This window comes from Pistacia vera, unplaced genomic scaffold (genome assembly GCF_008641045.1).
Source record: "Pistacia vera cultivar Batoury unplaced genomic scaffold, PisVer_v2 Contig566, whole genome shotgun sequence".
In the NCBI taxonomy this organism is placed as follows: Eukaryota; Viridiplantae; Streptophyta; class Magnoliopsida; order Sapindales; family Anacardiaceae; genus Pistacia; species Pistacia vera.
In genome coordinates, this window is record NW_022196408.1 from 1,181,705 (window position 1) to 1,204,798 (window position 23,094).

General features: G+C 36.7%; 1 protein-coding gene and 1 pseudogene across 1 annotated transcript; one reads left to right on the plus strand and one right to left on the minus strand.

Annotated features, from left to right (window-relative positions):
• Positions 1-621: 621 nt before the first annotated feature.
• On the minus strand, positions 622-1,378 carry LOC116108557 (annotated as a pseudogene).
• A 20,083-nt stretch (positions 1,379-21,461) lies between these two features.
• Positions 21,462-22,540, plus strand: LOC116108554. The gene has a single exon (XM_031394792.1). It carries the CDS (start codon positions 21,591-21,593, stop codon positions 22,212-22,214), a length of 624 nt encoding a protein of 207 aa, XP_031250652.1. The 5' UTR covers positions 21,462-21,590; the 3' UTR covers positions 22,215-22,540.
• The last annotated feature ends 554 nt before the right edge of the window (positions 22,541-23,094 follow it).

Below are 23,094 nucleotides of genomic sequence, written 5' to 3' on the forward strand. Positions count from 1 at the left end.
CATGATTATTTCAAGAATCACAAAAGAAAAAAAAAAAAAATCTTAAATTCAATTCAAATTAATAAAATTCTGAACAGTTGGATCATAATGAACAAATATATGAAATAAATATAGAGATCATAAAAAAACATCAATACATATAATTAGATAATTTGTGAAGGTGAGTTCGTACACAATATATTGGTTAGATTGATTGTGCAGAGAAATTTAAAGAAGTGTATTTGATTTAGTGGGAGCCCAGAATGAAAGAAAGAAAAAAATTGATTGAGTGGTCAAATTAAATAACTTAACTATCTCTACATAGTTTGACGGTCACTCGAGACTCTTAGGTATATTACTTAGGAGGTCATGAGTTTGAATCCTCACGGCTACTAATAAAAGGTAATAACTGGAAGCTTATCTGATAGTTAACTATAGAGCTGCTGAAAAATAGTCCAAGTGCACACAAGTTGGCTTGGACCACCCCGGATACTAAAAAAAAAATAATAATAATAAAAAATAAATGATCTAAAAGATGCGTTGAATTTTCCTTGAACTCCTAAACCAATTTCCCCTGAAAAATGACCTTGAAGGCATGCAATCAACCATGTTTTATAGTGTTTATAATGGAATGCTCAACACTGATTCACTTAAAACCATAGGGCTTTCTCAATTTATTAGCATAATAATGACACAGAGACCATAACATGCTGTGACATTTACGAAACAAACAGCAGAGGAATCATGAAGATGCAAGAATATTAGATTATTTGAAACCTTGAATTGCTTCTTTCATTCTCTCAACCATCCCTTGCAAGCCTGTGCTAATAAAGCAATCCAAATGCTCAAGTGTCCACCCTTTTACTTTCACTGGTTAAACTTCATACTCCCACTCAATCCTGCACCCTTCTTCTTCATCTTCCTTTTTCACCACTGTCACTGTAGATACATACTTGTTGAACCCAACGTTTCCATCTATAATGGAATAGCTAAATGTCATTTTGTTGGATCAATAGACAGTAGTTTCTGATTTGTCCAGTTTACAGTTTCTTCAACATCGTCGCTGTCCACTGGGGTTCTGAATCCGGCACAATAACGCACGCAACCGGGTTGCCCAGAGATGCCTTCAACCGGAATGCATGTAGTTAGAGTTGGAAACCATTTGTCTAGCCCGAAGAAATCTTCCAAGAATGGCCACACTTGTTCTGCTTTTATGCCTGCCATTTCTGCACTAGTTTTGCCTTTCCATTTTGGCTGCTGCTCTTGAACTTGAACCTCCAACACATCATCATCACCCATTTGCAGAGTAGAAGCCATGGAAATGTTTATTCAGTACTTCCTTCTTATAAGAGGAGTCAGGCGTGCTAGTGTTTGCCCACATCAACTATGAATTTTTCAACAGTAATTCTACTCTTACCGTGAGTCATTATCAGTTAATCAATTTACATTTAGGTGCGTGTCAAATTTTCAGATGAGTTAGGTAGCTGGCAATTCTTGTCTCAAATAATTCATAATAATAATTGAAATTCACTTGTCGCCTTGTCGGTTGAGGAATAAGGTTCTCATATATAAACCCAAAATAAAAAAAGATGAAAAAAATACTGGGTCACAACTGTCACTATTAATACCCATGGCTACATGGGTGTCCACTGAAACATCTGAGAGTTCAACAGTCAACAAGGCTATATAAACTGTCATTCAAATACTGCAACAACCATGTTCTTAAGTTGGGGTGATGACCTTTTGCATAACCATATGGCGATGATTTCTTCAAATTTTGATTTTGAGCTGGTTTAATTAAAGGTTAAAATTTGTTAATGTCATCGTATCTTTATCTGGAAGTTAGTAATGGTTAATATTCAAGTTTGGGACGGATGTAGCTTAATTTTTCATATCAAATAAATTACAAATCTATTATTGTTATCACCGTGTAAACTTATGGAATAGAAACCATATGATTATTGAAAAGTAAAAATATAGGTGCTAATAGGGGTTACCACTGGAACTCTTACTCAATTGGTAGTTTCAGGGTTTCGAGGGATTAGTTGCCGATGCGTGTAAACTGGTCCAAACACCCCTGGTCATTAAAAAAAAAAAAAAAAGAGTAAAAATAAGGAAATTTATTTATGTATTTGACCCTTGTGGTTTTGTTTTCTTGTTGTGTTAAGTGAGCTGCATGTATCAACGAACCAACCAGGCAACCATGGGTGAGCCGTCTGCCTTGGTTTCCATATTGCTTGACTTTTTCTTTGTTTTTGTTCATGTTTTATTTTTCTAACTTGTAATACTTTCAAAAGGGATGAGGCTCATTTGAAAATTTTATTATTGTCACTCTTTATGCTCTAACTCATTGTTGTGGGGTGAATTGAACAAACTCTTGGTAATAACACTAGCTGAACAGCCCGGTAAGAGTGATCGACCTGATAGTGATGGCAATGGCCCATCAAACTCCATGGTTTGTAAATAAACTCATTACAGCCCATGAACTCAAATCTATTTGATAATTCAAATAATTAGGACCGCACGAGAATATGAACAAGAACAGGCCACGTAATCCAAGAATCCAGGAATAATGTGGTTGACGTTGAGAGATTATCAATTAATCATGCACAAACGTACACCACTCTGCAATTTCTTGTAGCTTTATGCAACAAGGATTTTATCCATAGATGAAATTTAAGGCAAGAATTTTGAGAAGTTTATGTTGGCTGTCAATTTATTATTATTATTTTTTTTTTTTATCTCCGAGGGTGTCTGGGTCAGTTTGCATGCACCTTGTGGAGAAATATTTTCTTGTGTATTCATAATGAAATGTACAATGAATTTATAGCAAAAACAAAAAACTAATCTAGGAAGTAAATTGTTACATTCCTATTATAATTCTATTTCCATTTTACATTTCAATACTCCCCTCAACTGGAGCATACAATCATATGCACCAAGCTTGTTACAATAAGTCAACACGAGAACCTTTGAGAGACTTAGTGAGGATGTCTCTTTAACTGGTCGTTGAACTGACATAACTATTTTGCAATACACCCTGATAGAACTTCTCTCGAACAAAGTGACAATCAATTTCGTGTTTTGATCCTCTCATGAAACACTGGATTTGAAGCAATATGAAGGCAGCCTGATTATCACAAGTAACTTCATTGTGATGCTTCAACACATCTCAACTCTTGATTGTTGTTTAACCAACCCAGCTCACAGTGCTAAGGCCATTGCACGATACTCTGCTTCAGCACTTGACTTTGGCAACAACCGCTTGTCTTACTTTCCCATGAAACTAGGTTTCCTCCAACAAGAACACAAAATCCTGAGGTAGAACGTCTATCAGATGGAGAACCTACCACAGCATCCCGAAACCGAACATATGTGAAGGCCCATTCTACAGTAAGCCACACAGGCCCCTTGATTACCCTCAAAATCTGGGACACTGCATCCCAATGACATCACACGGGGTGAAGAACTGACTCACAACACTAACAAAAGGAAATATCCGTGTCGTGTGATAGTGAAATAGTTAAGTTTTCCAACAAGTCTTCGATACCTTCCAAGATCAGTAAGAGGCCCTCCCGCCCCAGGTGAAAGTTTTAAATAGGATCCTAGGAGAGTCTATTGGTCCTGCAATTTGCCCATGGTTTCCTCGAAATCCAGTACATACTTCTCCTCTGAGAAATACAAACCCATGTTATGACTGAGCGACTCTATGCCAGAGAAAGTATCTGAGTAGCCCTAAGTCTTTCGTCTGAAAGTGTTTGAACATTGTTGCTTATAACTGTCCAATGCCATTTTGGATCACTTCCTGTATAACAATATCATCGCATAGACAACCAGATAGATACACGTCCTGATGATGTATGTCTATAGAAAATAGAGTGATCAGACTCACATCGAACATACCAAACTCTTGGATAACTGTGCAAATCGTCCAACCCAAGCAGGGAGACTTTTTAGACCATATAGAGACGACGCAAGTTTATATACCAAACCAGACCCCCCCTAACAACAAACCAGGAGGTTGCTCCATATAATATCTTCCTGAAGTTCACCATGAGAAAAGCATTCTAATATCCAATTGATGCATAGGCTAGTTCCGAATGGCAGCCATAGCAAAGACAACCGGACGGAAGACATCTTAGCACAAGAGAAAAAGTGCCAAAATATCTGTCCCATAGATCTGAGTGTATCCCTTGGCCACCAAACGGGCTTTCAGCCGATCAACCTTACCATCTGGACCAACCTTTACAGTGTAAATCTATCGACAACCAACATGGAATGGCCCGAGTAAGGAAACTAACTCCCAGTATTGATTATGATGCAAGCAGACATTTCTTCAACCATTGCCTTACCCCACCGAGTGAGAAAGTGCCTCATTGAACATTGCAAGGAACAGAAACAGAAGAAGGGTGAAGACAAAGGCTAATATGAAGAATATAAACGATGATAACTCAAAAAAATTGTAGATGGGATGAGGTGTTGCTGTTAGTGCGCATACCTTTACGAATAGCAATGGGAAACTACATCAGCTGAGACAGACCGTGGCATTGGAGGAATCAGGCACAAACCTGCAGTAACAGGGATCTCAGGAACAACACAAGAACATCAGGATCACCTGTAAAAGGACCAGACTATGTCGACAGGAAGGATGTGTATTAGTAGTAGACTGAGGTATCGAAACAGACGAAGTGGGAAAGCAACGTATGGAATGGTAGCATCCACTACCGAATCACGACTCCACTGGAGGAGAGGAAAAAATGGAGAGCACTCAGAACGTAACATCAGCAGAGAATGAGTAGCGATGTGTGGTCGGGAGAATAACACTTGTAGCCCTTCTGAGACGTGATACCCAAAAAATACATTTCGTAGACTTGGTGACAGTTTATTCTGACCAGAGGGAAATGTTGAACAAAACAGTTGCTCCCAAAGACACACGGGGGAAGAAAATAATGAGTATCAGGAATAATATGGAGTGGGGAACTGGTCTTGTAAGACAAAACGGCATGCGATTTATTAAGTAACAGGCGTTAGAACCGGCGTCAGCCCAAACCAGAAAGGAACGTGCTATGTAAAAGAAGAGTGCGAGCAGTTTCAATAGGTGTCATTTACGCTCAGCAATGCCATCTGTTGGGGACTATAGCACAAAAAGACTGATGAAGACTTCCCTAAATGTCATGGAATTTTGTAAAAACAGAGAAATATTCGCGAGCATATCACTTCGTATATACTAAATGGTAGTATTGTGTTGAGTCTTAAGTTGCAGCACAAAATGAAAAATATGGAAAATAATTCAGAACGAGAGCGCTGAGAATAACCAAGTCGCTCGAGAAGTCATCATAAATGTAACAAAAATTTAAACCCAAAGTAGAGTTAACACGACAGGGACCCCACACAATATGAATGCACTAACTCAAGGGGACGACCAGCCCGTTTATTGACACGCTTTGGGAAAAGAACTACGAGTATGCTTTTCCAGCTGACACGACTCACAAACTCAAGGATGATAATTTAAGATAGACCTGGGATCATTTCGAAGTTTGAAAGACTAGGAGGCCCAACGATTATGAAGGAGATCCGAGACTCGAAAGACAAGCATGCTGTAGATGGATATGGAGATGATAGAGACACCTGTGACTCACATCTTGTGCCAATTCCCTTCCCTGTCCGCGATCCGTATAACAACGAGTCAGTATCAAAACGAATAGAGCAATTTAAGGAGCCGGTAAGTTTTACTACAGACACGAGATTAAATGACATTTGGGATAGAGCATAGAGTCTAATGCTAAGGAGGGGAGGGGTTTTGGCACATCCAATAGCTTGGAACATCGGCTTTAGACCCTGGGCTAAAGTAACAGGAGGTAAAGATACAATATTTGTAATCTGAGTAAGTAAAAGGGTTAGAAATATGATCCGAGGCACCTAAGACTAGGACCAAGGTCCTAAGCAGAAGACTGAGAAAGGCAAGCACTAATTACCGTTTGAGCGACGGAGGCAATGGATGAAGAAGACTGCTTACTGGCCTGATAACTATAAGTATCATCATAAATCCCGTACCTTGTGAGAGTTAAAGAGGGCTGATGCTGGCACTGTAGAGGACTCAGAATGAAGATCAGAGTGATCAGCTTGGCAAATTAGCAAGCTCGGGTAGGCACCATGTAACTTAAACATTTCTCTCTGGTATGCCCCCACCGTGACAGTTAACTCACTTGGACCCGATTTCCTCTGCCACTTCCTCGATCGCCTGTTCTTGAAAAGTGTGGGACTGAGAAACAAGGACCAAAGAGTCACAGCGGATGATGCACAGTAGTAAGGGAGGAAACCCGAAGTAATTTGGCAAACACTTCTCAAGGGAAGGCACGGTGGCTCCAGAAAGAATTTGATCCGAACAGGTGTAAGACTGGACCAAGCGTCCAAGTGTCAGGACCATAAAGAACTTGCCCTTGAGCCAATCTTCTATTGCAGATTTAACAACAGGTAACAGCAGATTAAATTCTGTCTTAAGGGAGGCCATCTTACCAAGGAAAGTTGACATATTCATTCATAGCCTCGTTTAAGATGCCTAAGTGGACACAACAAATATAACACTGAAGCGTCATTTGTATAGAGAAGTTGATAGCCTGACTCAAATATTAACCAAAAGCGAAAGATTTGTAAAAAGGTTGGCAGAGGACAAGAAGTTTCCACACATACTACCACCGTCAGAGGCATACATTTAGTCCAGAAGACTATCTGACGTAATATCGAGCTGCCTTGGTGGTCAAGGATCCTTCAGACCTGGCCAATACACCATAATTCAACAAAGGCAGCCCATGATATAATTAGCAGTCCCAATTAATCGCTCAGTGGGTGATAGGGAGGGAGAGATAAAAAGAAAAACCACGTGGTTGAACGAAGGCGTGATTTTGAGGAACCATGAGAAGGTCAGAGTCTTGAAGCTGACGAAAAGCAGAAACTTACGTACCCCAGAAAAACAGAATACTCGTGGAACAGAACACTTGTCAAAAACTAGATCGGAGGCAGAAGCTGACGGAAACCACCTTGAAGGGATTTGCCGACGAGGTGGAGAGGACAAGATTCTGTGGCGGTGGAACCACGCTCGCTGGAAAAGTAGATCGAAGGGGGACTGCCAGAAAAGCAAACGACGCGTGAGGGCGCGTGCGCGGCTACTAACGACGAAATCATTCGGGTTATGACGACGATGGGAAGACGATCAGTCTGGTGTGATTAGACCAGATTCTGATCGTTGCCAGAGAACAATCACCAGGAAAAAAAATTTCGAGAAAGAGAGAAGAAAAAATTTAAATTTCAGGACAGTTGGCTCTGATACCATGTGGAGAAAAATATTTTCTTGTTATATTCATAATGAATGTACAATGAATTTATAGCAAAAAACAAAAACTAATCTAGGAAGTAAATTGTTACATCCTATTATATTCTATTCCTATCCTATTAATCTATTTCCATATTACAAAGAGAATAATTCTATTTCCTATTTTACATTTCAACACACCTCAACTAATCTCTGGGACTCTAGAACTATGGTAGGTAAAAGCCCCTGTGACATTCCTATTAGTGCTTAGGGGGACTTTAACTAAACTCATAAAAAATCTTTTTGTTTTTTTACTATCAGAGTATTCAATGGTGGTTAAAGTATGAATAAGCGCTTGTTTAGGGGTGGGATAAATAATCCGAAAACGAACCGAACGTTTGGTTTTCGGTTTGCAAAATTAAAAAACCAAAAATCGGTTCAGTTGAAAAATATTCCAAAACGGCTAACGAAAACCGGTTTACCCTAACTATAAAAGCAAAAAAAAAAAATTTCACTCCTCTATTTCTCTTCAGAGTTCAGACTCTTCTCCGCCTCCAAATCTGAAATCTCCACACTTCCAGTTCCAGTCTTCCACACCGTGAGCTACTCTCATCCACACGTGAGCTACTGAGCTGACTTATGTACTCCACTCTTCAATCTTTCAGTCACTCCACTGTCCAGTCACCACTCCATCTTTATTCTTCATTTCTTGATTCGCGGCACGTTCGCCAGCACCGAACACTCTAGCAGACTCCACTCTCCATCAGGCAGTCACCCATTGTCCCACCGTGAGCACACAGACTCCATCTCCAAGCTTCGATCTGGCATCTTCCAGTCCACACATCACTCTCCATCATGCCACCTGAGCAGACTCCACCTGAGCAGACCCACCCGAAGAAACTCCACGTGAGCAGACCCACCCTGAAGAGACTCCACCCTGAGCAACCCACCGTGAGCAGACTCTTGATTCAAATGGATTCTTGTTTGTTTGTTTGTTTTGTTATTTCATGAGATACCCACCAGTTTTCAGGTTTTTTATGTATTCTGAGTTATTTTGTGGCTAATGGTTGTTTTTCTTGTAATTTTATACCAGAAGCCTTTTTTTCGTGGGTTTCTTGTATTTAAATTTAAAGATCCTTAAAAATATTCCTTTCATCAGCTTTTGTTTTGTTCTGATATTTTTTATAGCTTTTTTTATGTGGGTTTATTGTTATTGGTCGGACGATCTGTAATATCAAGAAACCTATTTGGTTTTGGTTTTGGAAACCTTTGGAGAGAGGGGAATGGAGAATTTTGTAGGTTTGATTGATAGTTGCTTAGACATAGCAAATGGGTGCTTTGTGATTAGAGTATATTTTTTATGGATTCAAGCGGTTAGGGACGTCCGGTTTAGTAGTGTATGTTGATGTTCAACTGAAACCGGTTTTTCTTGATCAGTTCTTGGCTTTCTTGATTTAGATATCAAACGGGTCAAGCCATAATATCTTGGCTAAGTTGTAAATTTGTGATGAATTTAAGATTGAGCTAATCTATATGGGATTGTTGGTATTATATACATAAGGTCATGTGCAAGGTATTTATAGGTTCAATAACATTAAGGTCGAATTAAGAGTAGTTCTTCTGTACAGGCTGTAATGTCATTGTTGATGCTGCATTCAGGTGTAGATTATGAATTAGTTGGCAAATGTGGCTTTTGTTTTTTTGTGAAAGTCTTAGTCTTCCCTATTTGAAAGTTTGGGTTAAATGGACATCATTTTAGTTTTTATTAGAGTTCGGCCTACACAATATGGCTCAATTAGACAATTGGGATATAACCTCACCTAAAAGAAGATTATTTTTCACTTTTGAGCAATTAATTAGAATAATTATGGGTGATTGAAAAAGATGATTTTGATGATTTTTCACTATGTGTAAATTGGTGCCTTATGTTTTATTATTAATTTGTTAAGAGTGATTGTGAGCATAAGGATGATTTGACTGCGACATGTGTTATTGTGGGAGGTTCTAGCATGTCCAGTAGAGTGGTACGAGTTGTCTACGTAACCACTTAAATAGATGCAAAAAGTACCTCCATGTGGTAGACAAGAGGAAGACCCTAATTTTTCAACAAGGATTACGTGATCTCTCAAGCGGCATTGCTCCCTCCACACAATCTTCATTGGTGTCATGGAAATAATCCAGATCTGATTAGAGAGGCTATAGCAAAAATGATCATTGTTGATGAGGTACCTTTTAGTTTTGTGGAGCTGAGGGGTTTCTGCAACGTGATGAATGTGACACAACCTAGGTTTCAAGTACCTTGTAGGAGAACGTGACTAAAGATTGCTTCAAAATATATATTGCAGAGTGCAAAAGTTGAAGAAGTTTTTCAGTGTTTTCGCACAGAGTTTGTCTGACGACTGATACATGGACAAGCATTCAAACCTTAATTATTGCTTATGCGCATTTCATTGATGATCATTGGCAGTACAGAAAAGAATTTTAATTTCTGTCCAATCACTAGTCATAAGGTATAGTGATTGGAGAGTAGTGAGAGTGTTTCTTGATTGGGGTATTTATAAGGTATTACAATCACAGTAGACAATGCTAGTTCTAATGATGTTGGGGTAAGTATCTGAAGACTAGACTACAAGTTGGAAGGGAAGTGTATTGGACGTGATTTTTTACACATGAGATGTTGTGCAAATTTTGAGTTTAATTGTAAAAAGGGTTAAGGAAATGGATGACCCATATTTAGAATACGTTCAAGTGAGGTATGTCTCTCTCCAACAGGTTACAGAGATTTAAGGTGTGTGTGGAGAAGAAAAAATTGCAAGTAAAAGTCATTTGGTTCTTGATGTAGAAAGTGGAACTCTAATACTTGATGTTGAAGAGGCATTAAAATTTCAAAAAGCTTTTGGGTTGTTGGCATTGGAAGATAGTAGTATGCATATGAGCTTACTAGTGGTGATAGGTCCGAGGTTTGCCTATGAGTACTGATTGGAGTATGCTCACTATTTGTTACTTTCTTGAAAGTATTTTACGATGCTACTCTACGTCTTTAGGTTCTTTAGTTACTGGTAATGCATACATGGAGAGATTTTCGGCGTTGTTGAAGATTTCAAAATGGTGTAAAAGTCTGATCTTGGCTTATGTAATATGGCTACACGATGAAGGGAAATTATAGTATTGGTCAAATGTTGATAATATCAACATTATGTATTCATTCATAGATACTGGATCTAGGCACAAATTGAAATATGTGGACTGGATTGTTAATGAGGCCTATGATGTTGTTGTAGCTGACAAGTTGATGAGACAAGTGAAGGAAGCTTTGTTGTCTTTATTTGAGCAATAAGTTTGCTTATGGTGGATGACAATGAGCATCAAGTGAGAAATCTAAGTTTCAATTGACTTGATTGCATGATGCAAATGTTGCTAATGAGGACTTCAAAGGGTTATGTAAGGAGAAAAAGGCTGCAAGAAAGTTGTTCAGCATAGAAGGAGTTGGATAAGTATTTAGCGGACGATTGTGAGGATAAACAACAACACTTTGATATCTTCAATTGGTGGAAGACTAATTCAACAAAATATGTTGTACTCTCTATGATAGCAGAGATGTGTTGCTATGCCTGTTTCAACGTTGCATCTAATCGCTTTTATACAGGGTCGTTTAGATCATTTCTAGCTCCCTACTAAGACGGAGAGACTCTTATCTGTACAAGATTGGATTGAATACGCGTGGACCATTGACCATTGAGGAAAGCTTGGAAGAATTTCTAAATTGAGTCAGGTGACTTTTTGTTAACTTTCAATTATAATTATATTTTTTCATCATTATTTATGTTTTAGCTAACTTGTTTGTCCAACTTTGTGTAGAGGTTTTCTCTTCGGGGTGGAAAGTAGTCTAACTCATCTTGATGATTGAAGGGTTCCCAAATTTCAATATATGAGTATATTATCATTAAAGTTATCATAGATATATTTTGTTTTAAATTTTTGGAGAGTTGCTAACTATAACTTATTAATGAGTATGACTATTGAGTAATGTGTAATTGATTATATAATTAGTTGCTATTTTTAGCTTTTAATTTATTTTGATGGTGAGATTTGTGTTTCTTGTTTCTGTTTGCTTTAAGGTAGTTTTTGTGTTTATATAATCAATTGTTGGTGATTCTTTATTTATTTTTGGTTTTGTTGTGGAGTACTGGAGTGTTTGTATTTGATGATTTAAGGTTGGCCGCGGGCCGTGGGCCGGGACCCCATGGCCCGGCCCCGTCCCGTCCCGTCCCGTTACCCCTTCCTAGACCGTCCCCGACCCCGTCCTGTAACACCCCACTTGAGATACGTAGCCATTGTTTATGGTAGGCTAAAGGATTAATGAATTGCTCTTAAATGAGTTTGGATATTGTTCATGTTGTTTGGTGGCCTTGGTTGAGTTTATGTTTTGGGTTTGGTGAGTGTTTACCATGGAATTGATCAAGACTTGGTAGATTTTGGAGTTGCAGCCTTCGCGGGGCGAGGAGAAGCTTCGTCGTGGCGACATTGGTTCTGTGTGGCGGTGTCGATTCTAGAATGTTTCGCTGGGGCGACGGAAAGTTCTTCATCACCGCGGGCGACGAGACGGCAGAAAAGTTTCTTGAGGTTTCTAGAGAATTCTCCATAAGGGTAAAATGACCTTTCTACCCTAATTAGCAGCAAAAGTGGGGAGTAAGATGTAAGGAAATTTCATGGAGAATAGTGTAAAATGGGGGTGAGTTTGTAAGAATTAAAGGATAAGGTGAATTTTAAGAAAGAGTAAGGGCAAAATGGGAAAGAGTGTATATTATATGAGCAAATAAGGGTTTAGTTCTCAAAACCCCTTCATTTCACTCATTTCCACCGCCTCTTCATCCCTCATTTTCTCTCATTCCTCACTCAATCTTCAAGGGATTTTTGAGAGTTTTGAGTTAGAATTTGACAAAGAAGTGATCTAAGCAAGAAGAGGTAAGAATCCCTACTCTAGATGAGTTTTTTTATGTAGGGTTAAGTTCTTACTAAGTTTATCTTAGGAATAAGGAAAGCTATGGTCCAACAAGAGTAGAGAGCTTTAGTGGAGACTACTCAAGTATGAGGTAAGTAAATTCTAACCCAAGTTGAGATTTGAGAATTCTCTTGAGTAGAGATTTAGTAGAAATGATATATGCATGTTATATGTATGTATTTGAGAACTTGAATAGAAATATATGTCACTTGTTGAGAAATTAATTGAGATAGTATTCGTGAGTTTATTGGATACTTCTCCTTTATAAGAAGTGTGGTATGTGATGAGTTGAGATGAAGTTAGATGAGAATGAGCATATATATTGGGAGTGTTCTTCTATGGTAAGGATTATGTCCATGGAAGTTTATTCCCATTTTTGGATAGTTAAAAAAGGAAATAGAGTTATAGTTAGAAAAAGTTTTATATGCACATGAGTTGTTTGATGAAATGCCTAGAGAAGCATGAAAATGAGTTATGAACCTTAATCATTGCAACATTGCATATTGGCATTTCTTAAGTGCATTAATGAACATGAACCATCCATATGCATTAAGTGTGCATTGAGAAAGAACTTGAGAAAAAGTTGAGAAAGAGCAGAGAAGTACTCTAAAGTTAAGCTACATTTGATGAGTAGCTAGAGAAAGATAGAGATCTTGTGCCAAGAGTTAAAGAAGAGGATAGAGTAAGTTGTGCGATGGGAAACCTATGAGTGATGAGTAGTCCGAGATTGGGTGATATGTGATCTAGCTGTGCCTCCGGTCAGATGAGGCCTGACTGTCACGCAGAGTGGAACATGAGGTTCCAATTGTGCCTCCGATAAGAAGGGGTCGTGACATTTGAGAGATAGAGAGAAAGCATGTACACTCCATGGCCAAGGTTCCGAATCCATGCATGACTAAATCCGATCGTAGAGAAATGAGCAGAAATCACGTAGAGTGTAGCGCCCAGCCATGCCTCCGGTCAGATGAGGCCGTGACATTCCAATGAGTACGAATGAGAAAAACAGAAATAGAAAGAACAGAAAGAGAAAAAGAGAAAGTCACGACAAGCGTTGAGTTCCCAGCCTACCTCCGGTAAGATGAGGCCGTGACATACACCAGAGAGTGTATAGCAAAGAGTTATGAAAATAGAAACATTAAGAGAACAGAGATGAGAAAGCTAAAAGTTAAGCTATATTATGAGTCCTAGCTTGAGAAAGCTTGAGAAAGATGAGATAGAAAGAGAGAGAGAGCGAGTATGAGAAGGAATGAGAGAGTTTGAGCTTTAGTAATAAGAGAATTAAAGAATGAGAAAGCCTGAGAAAGAATGAGATCGAAAGAGAGAGAGTATGAGAAAGAATGAGAGAGTTTGAGCTAGTAAGAATAGAGAGTAGAAGAAAAAACATGCAGTTCTTTTGGCATTAGTTGCATGTACATCTCATACATGCATACACATGATTTCTTCATGGTTAGTGAGAGTATGACGAGAATAAGAGAGAGAACCTGAGTTTCCTTCATGGTGAGTATGACGAGAACAAAGAGAACCATGATTTTCCTTCATGGTGAGTAAGAATAGAGAAGGAGAAAAGAGAATAAGAACAGAGAGAAGAAAAAAAAAAGAGCAAAACAAAGTTAATGAGGATAAAAGTATTAGAAAGAAAGAGAAAAACAATGAGAATTAGAAATAGAAGAACTGTAGAGTAAGGAAAGAACCAAAGAGTGAGTTGCGGGGACAGGTAGTAGAGAGTATTACTACTGAGCATTGTTGTGCTCACCCCGTTGTTTCTCTGTTTTGCAGGAAATAGGAGCAGCGGGTCGGATGGACGTCGAGGAGAGGAGAGTATTGGCACTACTATCCACCTCTATGATTTTTGTATTATTAAAAGTTTTTAATACATAGTCTTTTGTATTTGTAAAGAATTATATTTATTGAGTAAAGAAAAATTTGAGCCCACTATTTCATATGCTATGTTATATCTATAATTTACATAGTATGAACTATAAGCATAGTAGTAGAGAGCAGGTGTACACGTCCCCACGGGCGAGATTTTTTCTCAAGACCATGCCTGGCCCGTGGGGACAAAATCCCTCCTATCCCCATCCCGACCGGTTCGATGAACGGGTTTGCGGGGAATTTATCCCCCAAATGAGGATTTTTGCCCTGTGTAAATCAAAACTTTTCATAACAATAATTTAATTATTTTAATTGTGAAAAACTAGCACATTGATAGGTATTATTTTAACTATTTAATTTCAGTAGTTAATTTATTAAAAAGACATAATTTAAGGGAAAAAAATATAAAGTCAACAATTTATTGTGAAATTCAAATTAAGATTTAAAAAGTAATACATAAACTAAAGTCTATCTCCACTACAACTAATAAAATTATCCATTTGAAGGGGACAAATCTCAAATCTCATTATTTGATTAAGTTTAACATCATATTTATTGATCAATTATAATTACAAGGATAATTGAATTTATGTAATTTGTAAGTCGTTAAGTAATTGTTATATTCTTATATTGGTTTGTAAATTATAATAATCTAATTAAATTTATTTTTGGGCCATGTCCCATGTATTTATTATTTTATAAATTACAAAGTAATCAATCATATTGTAATTATTCAGACCTCCTCTCGTTTTAAATTATTTTTCTATAAATTTAATACAAACATTAGAAAATATTATAAAAGTAAATATCATAAATTTAGATACATTATTTAAAATCATGATTTAAACTCTAACTTTATATACAATCTCATAAAGGGAACAAATAAAAAAAAAACATAAAATTCTAAAAAAAGCGGGGCGAGCGGGGCTCCATGGGGCCGGGGTGGGGTGGGTCGGGCCGAGGATTACACTATCCCCTTCCCCAGCCCGTCCCCGGATGCGGGGATTTCGCTGAGGACCATCCCCGACCCTATCCCCGTTTTTTTCAGGGATTCCCCGGCCCATTCAGGTCGGGTCAGGACAGATCCCTGCGAGGCCGGGGCAAACGCCCATCTCTAATGATTTGTTCTTGACTACTGGCCTTTTTTTTTTTTTTTTTTAATGTTTGGTGATCGAGTGCATAGAAAGTGTTTGGTATCTTAGTAGACATTGAAGGGCAAATGTTGATAATAAAACAAAATCTTAACGTGCTTATTGGGGTTAATGGTTTTTGAATTATGACTTGTAACTTGATGTGTTTCAAACAAGGATAGTTGAAATATGTGGATAAATGGATGAGTGTAAGAGGGCTATGAGTGTTATGATTTTGGACTTTGGGTGGAAGTGTTTTGGATGGTTAAATGGAATTAGCGGGAAGAGGGTTTTATCAAGTTGAAAAGAGAGAAACTGGATAGAGAAAATAGGAATTTAAAGTTATCACAGCATATGCTTAATTTATGTCACTACATTCTTTAACTGCAGTGATAATAATATTTCATATGTTTTATTATTTTCATTTATTAATATTTATAGGGTGCGTTTGGTGTAGGATTTTGGATAGGATTTTGAGGATAATATTGGATTGTTGGATAGGGGAGTATTACGAGGTAAATTTGAAAAATTTATGAAAAAGCCCATAGGTTTACTAATTTAATTAAAGACCCTACTATATAAAATGACAAAAACACCCCCACCACCTGCAGTTGCAGATTCCGGCCGCCACCGCCGGAATCTGGCCGAAAAATTTCGTTACGGCACAGACCGATCGAATCTGTGCCGTAACGCATCATTATGGCCTTTTCCGGCCAGATCCACCACGAATCTGGCCGGAAAAGGCCAGATCTAAAGGCCTGTTATGGTCGTCGACGGCCGAAAAGGCCAAAACGACTGCCATCTTTGGCCGTCAGCGACGGCCAAAGATGTGGCCGTCGTTTTCGGTCAACAACGACCAAGATTTGGACGTCGTTGACCGTCAACGATGGCCAGATCTGGCCTTTTCCGGCCAGATCCGTGGTGGATCTTGCCGGAAAAGGCCAAATCGGTGTAATTCCGGCCATTTATGGTCGGAATTTAGGCCGTTGTACAGATTCCGGCTATCACCGGCGGTGGTTGCCGGAATCTGAAAAATTGGGTTGATGGGGGGTTTTTTGTTAATTTTAAAAAAAAAAATTCAGGGGGCATTTAGTGAAATTAATAACCTTATGGGGTCTAAAAGTAATTAAAAAAAATAGGGTAATATTTCTGGAATAGTGTGCCAAACATTATTTGGAGAATAGGATTGGGAATATGGATAAAAATAGAGAGCCAAACGCACCATAGTTGTTAATTGCAGATGATGATCTTCTTCGTGTACCATTAACTAATCCGGGGAGTGCGTAATCAAGAGACTCTACTAACACCAACATTGTGGGATGAAGATGATTTATGTTATGTTAAGTTTTTTTACTTTGTAATTTTATGTTATGTTTAGTTTAACATTGCCAAACTAAATTTATGTTATGTATTTGAGTTTATTAATGAGTATTGACTATTGAGTAATGTGTAATTGAATTCTTTATGTTTTTATTTCATATTCTGGATTCAGTATTTGCAAATAAATAATTTAATTTATTTTTCATACAAAGAATACAACAATAATACCAAAATAAAAGAGAAACATAGTATGAAATTATATATAAAATAATAAATATTTGAATTTAGGGACTTAAATGAAACATTGAAGAATTTTAAGGATTAATTTGAAAACTGGTTAACCAGTAACCGAACCGAATATTCGGTTCAGTTTACAATCGGTTTTTAACAGAAATTGGTCCGGTTTTTGGTTTCAATTTTCTCCAAACCGAAAAACCAGTTTGGTTTTGATAATCTTGTTCGATTAACCGGATTATCCCACCCCTATTTGTTGCCGTTGATATTTATAAGTGATGTCAAAATATCAATCTTCCGTAATGGTTGAAAACAGTTGGGTCAAAATAAAATCTGTGAATCCTGATTCTGACACAAATTGATGAGTAATTCCACCAATAAACTTCCTTATTTTCTTCTCCTCGTTGTCTCTTTATGTAGGCCACCATACATGATGGACCGCCCTTCACATATCTACATATATAAATGCACATATCTACATATATAAATGCACTTTGTTTTCATCAATAATCTTGATTTTTATACCAATACGTATATAAATGGATAGGGAGAACGACATTTTTCCACCCAAGATTTGGCGAAACGATATTTTCCCACCCATCAAGTTTTAAAATAATACTTTTTCACCCTTCGTTAGATTCTGTTAATGTTTTCTGTTAATATTTGACTAAAAAGACGAAAATACCATTAAATAGTTTATTTCTTATTAGTTTATTATAAATAAAAATTTAGTTAAGTCAAAGTCTTTATTCGATTATTTATTAGTTCAAGTGTAAAAAATTTTTTTCTCTTGTTTATTTAATTAATTAGAAATGTTGATTTTTTATGTTAATTAGTAAAAATGAAAAACATTATATTATGAAAAACATTATAAATATAGTACATTATTGAATAATAGTGATAAGATATTGATGATGTTATAAATAAATAAATATTTAACTTTACTCCTAACTTTTTAGATAGGGTAATTATTATTATTATTTTTTGACTTTTTAATATTTCACTATTTAGCTAATTAAAAAATAATAAAAATTTTATAAAATCAAATATTTAAGGGTATTTTTGTCTTTTCAGTAAAATATTAACAGAAAACATAACCGAACCTAACGAAGGGTGAGACAGTGTCGTTTGGCCAAACCTTGGGTGGGAAAATGTTACTCTCCCAAATAGATAAGAATTTAGCAATTGGCCTCCCTCCATAATTGCAAGGTTGCGACACTTGGGCAACATCAAAAGCCAATAAAGCAAGGCAGAACCATACACACCATGATTAATAAGCTTAAAGAATTGGTTTTTGTTTCAATCGTGATAACGCAAACGCTTTTGAGTGAATGGGTTTACCGCATAGAAGAAGACTTTGGCAATAATTAAAGAAAGACAATGACTTGGAAAATTACGGCCTTTAACTACATGTCGTTTTGGCGGACCACCAATAATTTATGACTCCAAATATCTTCTAATTTCGTTATATAAAATCGTTTTAGCTACGTCAATGCAAAGTTATTAAGGTGGGTGGAAGTGTTGAAATTAGTGGCTTCTAGGTGGGGGACTCTTTTAACTTGTGGACTTTGTTCGCTTTCATAGTCACGCTCTAATTAAATTAACGACTTTTTTGAATCCCAAATAATGATTTAATGACATTTTCTCATCATGGACTTTTAAAATATCATTTTACTATCTAAATTTATATTCCAACAGCGAATAGAGAGCAAAATTGTTCTAAGTTGTTGAGGCTTTTGAAGAGGAAAGGCTATTGAGTCTTTTGGTGGTAGAAAGTTGGATTTTTGTGGTTGAGATTGATCGAAATTTGACTTGAAAGGGGCGGCTACGCAAACCATAATCGCTCGATTGCTGGCGATTGGCCAGGTCGGTGGGAGTAGAGTTTGAAAGGTTTTGATAAGTGAAGATTTGGAAGAGAATGATAGTGGTGTGAGGTCGCAAAGATACCGGAATCAAAAGCGAAATATAAATTTGAGTAATAAAATAGTATTTTAAGAGTCTGTAGATGGGAAAATATCATTAAACCATTATTTGGGTGAAAATAAGTTGTTTACTCCCCTCTAATTAAATCAACTTCTTCTTTTCAATTGATTTTCATAGCGTCTTTGGTCCCCTATCTTGTTTTTCTTTGTTCCAAAGATTTCTAGCTCTTTACTTATTATTGATGTGTTTGTGTTGTTGAAGTGCTGACCATTTTTGATAAGCTTAAATAATCTGTATGTAATATCTATAAATACACTAAAATTTAATATATAGTTTTTTATGTTTAAAGTAAAAACGGAAAGTATTTATTAAAAGAAGCAAAAACATTATAGTGGGGTGTTGGTGTTGATGGATTTGCTTTACTTTAATTTGCTTTTGCCTATTGCTACTCCGTCAACTTTTGTTTTCTGTTTACTCTCAGTCTCAGACGTAGTAACACGTTTACCTTAATCAACTCCTTGTTTTAATTCCTCCCTAAGATTTTACAAGACACATCACTTCAAATTTTTATCAGGTTATTATTTCCATTGACTGTTCTCCATCAAATCTTTCATAATCATATCATGTTTTTTATGATGGTTTCTGCTCCGGTTGCATGTGCGTCAACTGATTAAAGGTAAATCCGATACTGCATTTTAAATTATCAAAACGTTTTTCTTATTCTTTCCTTGAAATAAACATTTTAATTTCCTGTCAAAGTTATACATCCAGTAATTTTCAAATTATATCAAACATTTTACTCCATTATTATTTAATTAATAAATATTACCACTTCGGTAATTTGGTCAGTCGATATGTGGCCTTGGATCCCTTGTGCAGCTTTTCAGGCTCGTAGTCGTGGGTCAGCAACTTGAAAGCTGCTTTCACTTTCCCCAAATGAAAAATAAAATAAAGCAAAAAAAGCAATAACAGAGGAGAAGAGAAGAGAAGAGAGAGAATGAATGGAGGATCATCTTCATCCACAATTATTAGTTCTAGAAGCATTTTAATTTATTTTTTTATAAAAGTTTTCGGATCATTTAAAACCCTGAATTAAATCATCAAATAAATCTCTTTCATGATCACTTTTATTAGTGTTTAGAGAAATTTAAACCCATGTTTAATCATTTTACTCTTTTATCATTACATCATCCAATAATGATTATCATTTTAAATTTAACAGTTTAATTTATTATTATTTACGAATTTTTATGAAATATGAATCCATTGGCTTGTCACATCGTTTTCAGGAATTATTAGTTGAAACTTGAAAGGGAAGAAGGAAAAGAGAGCTGCAAATTTTCTTTCTACCATCGCTTTCAGCATGCCACACGCCCTCTAAATTAATCAGATTGGAATTTTAATAATTTCCTTTAGTAAAAGATGAACGTTAATTACATGACACCTGTCCTCCAATCTTAATACTTCCGAAATCCGTTAACCAGATGTCACCCTTTGAGATTCTTGCCAAAAAAACTGATCAACGTCCAATAAAGTTTTTGTATTACTTTGCACATCAAAAGGATGTTATGTTATCACACTTTATAATTCAACGGCCACGATTTCGGTACACAAAGATTGATGAAGCCGTGTACGGCCATAGATTCCTTCTGACCTCAATTAGTTTGCCACGTGTTAAGGTAGTTGCTTCCATTCATTTCAGTCTCTCCATAAAGTAACTTAAAAAGCCCACGCGCCCCTTCGCTGTGAATCTTACCTTCAATCTAAGTAAAGAAAAAAATAAAAAAAGATAAAAGTTTGGATTTGGAAGGTGACGTGAGACCGACACGTGGATAGCTGAAATGAAATCCCAAATCAATAACTATTTAACTTTACTTATAATAATTAATTACATGAGTTAAATTAATAAAACAATGATATTAATATTGATATTGACCTTTCCATTATTGCATTGAACAATAATAATCATCATTTAATCATTCCAGTCTCAATTATTTGTCATAGTAAGAATTCAAATTCTCAGTCTCCCTCAGTAAACGATGGATTTATTTTAAATCTTAAAATATCTAATTTCAAAATTAATTTTTACTTTATAATTGCATTAAACCAATTGGTTGATTGCAGTGGACCAACAGAAAACCAGGTCAAGTGCAAATTGGAGGAACCACATTGAATGAATTTGAAATTCTTTAAAGTTGCACACCAATGCCAGCTACCGTAATACCAGTTCATAACCTCAAAAAAAGCAGGTCACGTCAAGCTTAGGCCCGACAAAATTAATGACAGAGTTGAACCGAAGCACGGTTTGAGTCAAAACCTTCTATGCTCACATAGCTAAGCTTTGGCTGTGCCTTGTTTAGGGCTAATTTTAACAACCTAAATATCTTTAATTATTGAAGGGGAGTAATTTAATTACTTCTATCAAAGGCACCTTCTAGTGATCTCCGTGACCGTTACAATCACTTCCACGCAGAGAGCAACCAAAATATCAATTACAAAAAAATTTCAACCACTATTTCTTGTACATGGAATGGAATTACTAAATCTTGGCTATTTGCAGCGCGTGAAATCACTCGCTAACATAATAAAAGATATCATGTATGTTCTATACTTTAGTCTAATGTTTTTGTTATAAAAATGCATTTGGCTTATTATAGTTTTCATTTTTGTTTAATAAATTATAATTTTTCTGGCCCTTTAAATACCTCTCTTCCTCGCTCCCCTTCCAAACAAACCAATAACCATTTTCTTCTTTAACTTACTCTTTCTCTCTCTCGCTCTCCAAAGACAAAAGAGAAAACTAAAATAGAAGCAAATAGATATGGAAATGGAGCCAAGCCCACCAGTCGTCGCAAAGAAGCTATGGAGGGTAGTGCGCATAGTTTTTTTCATGATAAAGGCAGGCATATCAAAGAGCAAAATAATGCTCGATCTCCATTTGATGCTGAAGCGAGGAAATAAACTTGCAGGAAAGGCCTTCGGGAACCTCATATTCCACCATACTTCTTCCTTCAGTTGTCGCTCAAATGATGCCCTCTCTTTTGTTTCTCCAAAAGAGTATGAATTTAGTTGCAGCAACAGCCCCGCTTTTTACCCTTTTTACACCCACAAACGCAAACACCACCACCACAGCCTTCACCATTTGGCCAAGTCCTACCGTTATGACGACGTCACCACGGTTCACGCCGTGCAAAAGGTTCTCGAGATGTTAAATAACGAGGCGGCGATGGAGGCCTCCCCCTTGACCACATTGCCGGGGTTCGGTCGGAGTCCCATGGTGAGACAGTTGAGAATAACAGACTCGCCGTTTCCGTTAAAAGACGAGGGAGATAGTCAGGTGGACAAAGCGGCAGAGGAGTTCATTAAAAAGTTCTACAAGGACCTTAAGTCACAGAAGAGAATGTCTGCACTGGAGTCACCGTACCATGACTCATGGGGTCGATGAGTCAGACTCAGTTAATCGTTACGAATAACCACTACAGTACCACTGCATCCTTTGAAAGAATTGAAGTGACACCTGCTGCAATGGAGTTTTGTTTGATTGATCATTTATCACATACAACGTACGATTAGCAAGCAGCCATGTTTAACTTTATGTAAATTTACTTACAAATGAAGGGGACATAGGTGATAAAATTTTTCATTGAACAGGTGTGAAGATCGATCATGTACCGTTTATCATTTTGATTTACCGCTGTTTTGGAGTAATTAAAATTTCAGTACTTGTTCATAATAAAAACATATTAAATGAAAAAAACATATATATGAATTTATTTCGTTTTGATAAAAGCTTTTACCTTTGTTGCACGCTAAAGTCGAAATAGTAAAGAGAGCGTTATTTGTTGGGGTGGTGGTAGTGCACAACTTTAATGTACTGGGTTTTGAGGTCCCTAGGGTTTTTTTTCGTTTGTATTGTGTTGCTGTTGTCTTTTCAATGGTACATATTTACGTAGTGATCAGGGCATCAGCCTATATACACCTCTAACACTTTGTGTTGAGATTGGTATTAATTGATTTTTGGATTTTAAGGTTTACAAAAATTGTTACTCTTAGATTACGTTATTAACATTAAATAAAAATCCAATTAACCATATAAAAAAAAAAAAAAAAAAAAGCATGAGCAAGTACTACTAGCTGTCAGGGGCCCTGTCCGTAGCACTTGCTTGTAAGTTGTAAAGGTTCATTAATTATTGTTGGATGAGACAACGTATATCCTCATTTAATTTAGTTAATTGCAATTACGCAAAAATGGCGGTTGAGTTATTAAATGAAAAGCTTTTCCCCTAAATATGGCTGTACCTAGGAAATTATTTATAACTTTTTTA

What these genes read in the sequence shown, in the direction of transcription:
- LOC116108554 (XM_031394792.1), top strand. Translation starts at nt 21,591, where the DNA reads ATGGAAATGGAGCCAAGCCCACCAGTCGTCGCAAAGAAGCTATGGAGG.